At 36.0% G+C, this 8492-nt stretch overlaps 1 protein-coding gene across 1 annotated transcript; it reads right to left on the reverse strand.

The window, feature by feature from the left end:
* Positions 1-517: 517 nt before the first annotated feature.
* DEFB113 (defensin beta 113) lies at positions 518-2137 on the reverse strand. Its single transcript, XM_024983944.2, has 2 exons — positions 2002-2137; positions 518-907 (listed from the first exon to the last, which is right to left on the reverse strand). The coding sequence occupies exons 1-2, from the start codon at positions 2057-2059 to the stop codon at positions 522-524; spliced, it is 444 nt and encodes a 147-aa protein (XP_024839712.1). The 5' UTR covers positions 2060-2137; the 3' UTR covers positions 518-521.
* Between the last annotated feature and the right edge of the window lie 6355 nt (positions 2138-8492).

The raw sequence follows: 8492 nt of genomic DNA on the forward strand, positions 1-8492 counted from the left end.
TCTCATCACATTTTACTCCTTGTGAGTTTTGTTCGTTGCTCTTTCTCACAATTATATTATCATATGATCTTATTACATGACTAAAATGTGTAAGACTTTATGTCCAAGGCCCAAGTGCATTTTTGCTGAAACTGTGGAAAGGTAGCATAAACCATGATTGATAGCTGATACTTAAAAGATCTTGTGAAAATAACTAGGCTATTGCACAGGCCAGAGGTAAAGAGAAGTATTAAGTGTGGAGGGTGTTTGCCATGTGGGTGGAGAAGAACTTATTGCAGGTTTAATGGAGAGGGTGCCACTCTTCTTTATTTCTCTGGTACTAACCTAACATTGAACTCACTAGCTGTCATTATATAGTTGTATATTCCAGAAGTCTAGAAAACATGTGAAAATAGATTTATAGAAGGTAGAAAGTTCATTTTTATTAATAATATTGTTATAATATAGTGTTATATAGTGGAATTATAATTTACACTGCAGTACTAGACAGTGTAGTAAAATTATGATTTACATCTGTACTATTACGTACTATGATGCAAGTCATTATAACTTGCATTGGTAGTATGTAGTGTAGCAGAAGTATAATTTACATCTGTAGTATTAGGTAGTGTAGTAGAAGTATAATTTACATATGTAGTATTATGTAATGTACTAGAATTATAACTTGCATTGGCAGTATTATACAGTATAGTAGAAGTGTAAGTTACAGTTTTATAAGATTTAGTGATAGCAATGGGTTGAACTGGTGGTACGTATTCCCGTGCAACACAGCAGGGCTCCAAATCGCAGTCAGTATATTTGTATTCCCATTGGCCGCATGACGTCTTGCAAGCACCACGAACAAGATAACACTGTCTTTTTCTTTCTTCAATTTGTTTTGTTTTTTCTCTTGTTTTCCTCTGTAAAACTAGGAAAAAGTGTCTTTGATCATGAATCAAGGTTTAACCATCTTGTGTAGGTAGATGGATAACTAGGTAGATAGATAATAATAAAGTTGTTTATAGAGTTAAATAATTTTGATCCTGAAATCATGTCCAGGCAACTATATTAAAAAATATGGATTTTATTGCTTATAAGATTGAGGACAGGAACAGAAGAGGGCAACAGAGAATGAGATGGTTGGATGGCATCATTGAATGAATGGATGTGAGTTTCAGCAAACTCCAGGAGATAGTGAAGGACAGGGAAGGCTGATGTGCTTCAGTCCATGGGGTTGCAAAGAGTTGGATATGACTTAGTGACTGAACAACAAACAACATAAGTACTTATTTACCAAACAATATTTCCTTTGCCATTAGCTTTTTTGTTATTGTAAATAGAATATTCATAAATAATCTGTGCACATTTTCTCAAGAGTAAAGACAAAATGATGTGGATAAAATAGTCTACATATTTTGTGTTCTAAATAGTTGTCCACTCCAACACCTCTCTCCCTTACCACAAGTTACTGGACCAGTAGTAGAAAGCTTGGGCTTCCCAGGTGGCTCAGTGGTAAAGAGTCCACCTGCAATCCAGAAGTAGTGGATTCTATGACTGGGTTGGGAAGATTCCCTGGAGAAGGAAATGCAACCCACTCCAGTATTCTTGCCTGGGAAATCCCATGGACAGAGGAGCCAAATGGGCTACAGTCCATGGGCCTACAAAAAAGTAAACAACAACAATAGAAGTAGAAAGCTTAATTTTGACAAAAACTATAATATCAGTTCCTTAGACTGAATTTAAAAAGACAGAGTATTATGAAGTATATAAGGAGTCATAGTCTCATCAAAAACAGCAATGAACAGATTTAATTGTACCATGTTGGTAACTGGTTTCTTTTATATTCTCAACTCTCAGCTCCACTAATTTCTTCTTCCACACAAAATAATTAGTGAATCACATTGTGAATTCATATAGGATCTCCTAACTATAATTTGGTTTATTTTCCAGAGTAAAGCACTTGTTAAAAAAAAACAACACAACAGTTGTCCTTCCCTCTTTTCCCATGTTAAGGAAAATTACCTGCTGGACCACAGGATACGGTCAAGATAAAGGTCAGGAAAATACAAAGTATCTTCATTGTTGATATTGTTCCTTGAGTGAAGTTGAGGCAGAGCTCAAATGACAGAGGTGTGCTATTCTTTGATAAAAGAAAGATGAACTCTTGTTTTTATAGCTTTCTCAGAGTGATTACTATGCTGATTAATTCTGCCATTCAAGATTGAGCAGATATTCATTAAGTATTGTGAAACAGCAAAAGGAAAATAGAGGACTTCTCTTATGACCTCAAAGAACCAAATGTGAACTCATTTTCAGCTATACAAGCCAAAAATGAGGTTAAAGCCTTCTTTATTCTTTAATTGAAAGCACATATCAACATTTTCAGCCACATGCTCTTTTGAGTACTTACATGCTAGGCAGTGTTCTAAGCACTTTATAGGGATTAATGAGTTGAATCCTCATGACAATTTCCATGACATAGAAACTTCTCATTTTGCAGCTGAGGAAACTGTGGCACAGAGGGATTGTGTAATTTCCTCAAATCATACATGTGATGATTGGTAGAGTAGAAATGGAGTCTTAAGTAGTGTGGGGCCAGGGTCCACACCACCAAATCCTGAGCTTCTTCACTCTCATAACTGAGTAATGAGTATGCACCATGTAAAGTCATATGGCCTGAGATAGATGCTATTTATGGATTTTTCTATAAGCAGAAAATATTTCTAGAACACAGTTCTAGTACTGTTACATTAAAAAGTATCACTTGTTAAAAAAAGTGATAGAAAAGTTCTAGAAAAAAAAGTTCTAGAAAATATTTCTAGAACACAGTTCTAGTACTGTTACATTAAAAAGTATCACTTGTTAAAAAAAGTGATAGAAAAGTTCTAGAAAAAAAAGTTCTAGAAAATATTTCTAGAACACAGTTCTAGTACTGTTACATTAAAAATTATCATAGCTATACTATAAGAATAGTCAGTGTGATTCTTTATATACCATATAATGACTCATCCATAGGAATAGCTCACCCATAGGGGAAAGTAGTGCATTAAAAATGGAAAGAGATACAGAGAACTAATCTTGAGGTCTGGCTCTTCTGTTTACTAACTGTATAATTGGGATAAATATTCACTAGATGAGCCTCAAGACTTTCTCTTTGAAGACTGGATTTGTAGGACCAATCATACTTAGAGGTTTATACTAAGGATTAAATAGGTAACATATGTGAAAAATATTATCTAAATATATTTAAACAGAAACAATTTGGCTAGGTGTGAAAATAAAAAAAATGTATTCTTATAACTGAATGAATTATGGTTTAACTTCCTGGGGCATTGAGGAAAAACAAGTTATTAGGGGATTGTATAATCTGAGTTTTAAAAACAGTAGTCTAGTATCATTACTTTTGTGCTCCATTCTTTATCTCAAAGTTGCTTATATACTTATAATCAAGCCATGAAAAATCATTTCCTTAATATCTCTATAAAACATCAAAAATAACCCTTTAAACAGATGGAGATTTAATAAGACCTATTGTATGTTAGTAGAACAAATTAACAAGTATGAAAAATACAAAAAAAGATTGTAAAGCCGGGTGTTGTTATAATGGTACGGGTAAGAAGATGACCTAGAACCAAATAAACCACTTTGCTTCAGTGTAGCTGTATCCATCTCACCCATACAAAATAAGCTGATCCTGTCAAGTCGGATTCTATCAGGCTGATGCTGGGAAAGATTGAAGGCATGAGGAGACGGAGGATGAGATGGTTGGATGGCATCACTGACTCAATGGACATGAGTTTGAGTAAGCTCTGGGGGTTGGTGATGGACAGGGAAGCCTGGCGTGCTGCAGTCCATGGGGTCGCAAAGAGTCAGATATGCCTGACTGATTGACTGAACTAAACTGATCAAATTGGAACATCAGTTAAACTCATAAATTGCATGACTTTTTCTCGCTTTGCTTAAATGTGACATTAGAACCAGTGACATCTGAATCACCCAGAACAAACATAAGGATATGAGTGATTCTCATCTCAATTCTCCTGAGGAAATGACATAGTAGAACAAAACTGGATACACAGGAGACAAGTTAATTTATTGATTTATTGCTTAAAATGGATGTCATAGTGTTTCATATGGGAGCAATTCAGATTCTAGATTTCTATTATTAAATAGCTTTTTAGAGGCAAAGGCAAAGAAAATGAAAGGTGGAAAATGGAAAAGTATGAGATTACAAGTAGTGATTAAGAAAGAGAGAGAGAGAGACGGCAGGGAGGAACTTTTTAAAATAGTGGAGAACTGACCTGAAGTATATGAACCAATTGATGCGTAAGGCTTCATACTTCCATTTACTTGAGTCAGGATTTTGGATTTTTAGAAAATGTTTTAACTTTCTTCCTATGAAGTTAGATGGTCACAGCTAATAATTATATCATTCAGAAATACAGGTAAGGACTCTTGGAGTTATAAGTTCTGGTTCAGAGAAGGTGGTAAGACTTTAGTGATGTTGGACTGAGATATGTCTACCTAGGGAGCTTTCCCAGAAAGACACAGATGTTGGGAATGCTGGAAAAGTATAATGCTGAGAAAGAATATCAAAAGAAAATACCAAGTGTAATGCTATTCTCTTACAAGTCTCCAGTTAAAATCTTGACACTTTCTACTTTCTGCATAAAGTCTTCATTGGTCTGGCACTGGGTTTTAGGTTTCACGTTTTAGAATTAAGAAAACCAAAATAACATAATGATCTACTTTTACTACAAAATCATGATGCCATTTTCATTCCTCTTCACTATTAGAAGCAATGCACTATTTCAACAGTCCCCTTAAAACTTTGTACAATTAAATGTACCAATGTAAAGCTTTAAAATTAAAAATGAAGAATTCATATGGGATTAATTTTATGTATCAGTACAGGTTAATGGACACTTTTAGCAAGTTTCAAGTTGGAAAGGATCATAAAACTTTTTATAGATGAGGACATTGAGTATTAAATTGTTAAGAAAACCAAAGCATGCATATATATCAGTGGCTGGATCTTCTGCTATGATTTCTACTTCTTTCCACTACAAAAATATCTTATGCAAGCTCTAATCATTACTTATGGTTCCTATCTTTAGAATCCACAAATCCAAGAGGCTCAGCTGCTCTGAAATTTGTAATCTTACTGTACTTTAAAAACACCCATTAAATACAGACTATGTGCAAGGCATTATTCTGTTTCCTAAAGGAAATCAACCCTGAATATTCATTGGAAGGGCTGATGCTGAAGCTGAAGCTCCAATGCTTTGGCCACCTGATGTGAAGACAAACTCACTGGAAAAGACCCTGATGCTGGGAAAGATTGAAGGCTGGAGGAGAAGGGGATGACAGAGGATGAGGTGCTTGTATGGCATCACCAGCTCAATGAGCATGAGCTTGAGCAAGCTCCGGGATATGGTGAAGGACAAGGAAGCCTGGCATGCTGCAGTCCATGGGGTCGCAGAGTCGGACATGACTGAGCCACTGAACAACATTATTCCGTGTAACTTGCATAAACTAATATTAAGCCTTATCAAAGTCCCCTGAAGTAGGTATAATACTTAGCTCCATTTTTATGCACAAGAATACAAACACAGAGGTTGAAGTAACTCCCCCAAAGTCAACCAGCTAGCTGGTTAGGAGTGGAACTGGAATTAAACATCCCTGGAAGAGGAAATTGCAATCCATTTTTCTTGACTGAAAAATCCTATGGACAGAGGAGCCTGGTGGGTCCAAAGGGTCGCAAAGAGTTGGACAAGGGTGAGTGACTGAGTATGCATGCACATTGTGAATCAATAATCTTAACCATTATTATTACTGAATACCCAAATCACCTACAATGGTTGTTTTATAATTCAAAGGAAACTACATAATAATGAAAACCTGTGGTTACCAAGATAAAAGAAATGATACAATTCATTTGTTCTCACCCTTTATTTTTACAGCTGAAGACTCCTTCTGGAAGCAGAAACTTTGAAAAAAATAAAAACACTCCCCGGGAATTCTACTTTTAGGAGAATCTAGACACTGGTAAATAGTGTAAACTGTTCTTTCCTGTCATCCCAACAAATATCTTTTCTAATCTAACCTGAATCTTCCTTGCTGTTCAAAAGAGTAGAGGAAACTATTGTATATTGTCAATGAGATGAGTCAAAAATAGTATGTCGCACAGAACTCTGGGGCAACTAGTTGCTTTTATTTTATAGTAAGCCTTAATTGGGTGTTAAAGACAATGATATAAACTTTGAAAAGTAAACCAACCTTAAAGATAGCTGTTAGAAGTATAGTCTGGTGAGAAAATATTATTCAATGTCCATTGGCTCCTGAGTTTTGTCTTGATTTTGGTGACAAATTTTATAGTCTAACGAATGTATTCCCAGGGGGCACTAGTGGTAAGGAACTTGCCTGCCAATTCAGGAGACTCGAGTCACGGTTTCGATCCCTGGGTCAGGAAGATCCCCTGGAGCAGGGCATGGCAATCATCTCCAGTATTCTTGCCTGGAGAATCCCATGGACAAAGGAGCCTGGCGGGCTACAGTCCATAGGGTCACACAGAGTCGGACAACTGAAGCGACGAATGTATATTTTGTGCTATCTTATTACTTGTGAATCATTAAAAAAAAATTACACATGAAAGAATTTATGTTGAGAATTTGCTCGCAGTTATACAACACTTTTTTGTAGTGTGAAAGTCTGCCTAATCAATACTACTACTACTACTAGGAGTAGTAGTAAATCTTAGTACAATGGGTGTATTTATCTTAATGATTCGGTTAACAATGACCTCTTTCAGTGTGTGGGCAGATGTCTACCCTCACACTTCCAGAAGTATCCTTGAGCCCAGGGCAACAGTTTTGTGTTATAAACAAAAGGTGAGTGGTAGGAAAAAGGGTGGAAATGTAAGGGGAAAGGGCATTTAAATTTATTGATTAAGGAATAGTGTGTACTCAGTCACTCAGTAGTGTCTGACTCTTTTGTGACCCATGGACTGTAGCCCACCAGGCTCCTCTGTCCATGGGACTTTTTTAGGCAAGAATACTGGAGTTCTGGGTTGCCATTTCCTCCTCCAGGGGATCTTCCCGACCCAACAATTGAACTTCCATCTGCTGTGTCTCCTACATTGCCCGTGGATTCTTTATCCACTGAACCATCAAGGGAAATATAAAAGAAAGCCACAGCTAAGTAGGCAAAGCCCATTACTATTTTACCTTTTTATACAGTGACATAAAAATATCAATCTGTAACTATCTCCAGTGACCATAGTTTAGTGGTTGCTTGCTGCTAAGTCACTTCAGTCATGTCCGACTCTGTGCGACCCCATAGACGGCAGCCCACCAGGCTCCCCTGTCCCTGGGATTCTCCAGGTAAGAACACTGGAGTGGGTTGCCATTTCCTTCTCCAATGCATGAAAGTGAAAAGTGAAAGTGAAGTCACTCAGTCGTGTCCGACTCCTAGCGACCCCATGGACTGCGGCCCACCAGGTTCCTCCATCCATGGAATTTTCAAGGCAAGAATACTGGAGTGGGTTGCCATTGCTTCTCCAGTACTTAATGAAAATATATGTCCTTACTGATGCTTCCCCCTAATATCTTTGTTCGTAACACCGTCACTTAAGTTAGTGGTTTGAGGAAAGAAAGAATTCTATAACTATTCAAATATATTGATTACTTTTGGTATTAATGTATCTATGAGTTATCTTAAGCTAAGGAAATTAATGCGATAATCAAAACATTACATTTTAATTTTGGAAACAGAGTATTGATTATGTGTTACATGTTTTAACTTGCTTCCTCTACTTATGTCTAAGTGAATTTTAACTTATAGATTATAAAGTCACAATAGTTATTAATCATTCATACATATTTTTCATGTGATCCATTTCTGTGTGTTATTTCAAATTTTACTCAGATGAAGTTTATTTTCTCACTGAACACGTTTCTTTACCCTTCACCCAACAGCAATCTTCCCTTTTCTTCAGAAGGATTTTGACTGTGTGTGTATGGGTGTGATATGTGATATTTCAGCCTCATTATCAAGCATTCTTTCAAGTTGTAATCCTCTCACTCTTTTACCCAGAATCACAATTTATTTTTTAAAAAATTTGGTCTCTGCTACTCACATGTCATCTTATCAGAGAATATTTTAAAGGTTTTTTTTTTTTGTGACTAATAATTATAGTGAGCCTTGTGAATATAGTGAAGCAACACTGAAATGTATTTTTGGTGTTCTTTATTTGTCATTATCTGAAATTAGCTAGATTCATTGTCAGCTTTTGTTTTTTTAAGTTATTTATTCTTATGGTTTGGTATAATTATTAACACTGTCATTATTAACTGCCACATCTCATTCAAATATAAATTCCATGAGTGAGGGATTTTGACAATTTTAAAGTGTTGCATAGGGGAGAATACATATTTAACACAGACCTATTGAATGAGGATTGAAATAAAGTTATAACAGCAAATACAGTATTTATTGTTTATCTACCCAGAAAA

The sequence above is a fragment of the Bos taurus genome, chromosome 23, assembly GCF_002263795.3.
Source record: "Bos taurus isolate L1 Dominette 01449 registration number 42190680 breed Hereford chromosome 23, ARS-UCD2.0, whole genome shotgun sequence".
Taxonomy (NCBI): domain Eukaryota; kingdom Metazoa; phylum Chordata; class Mammalia; order Artiodactyla; family Bovidae; genus Bos; species Bos taurus.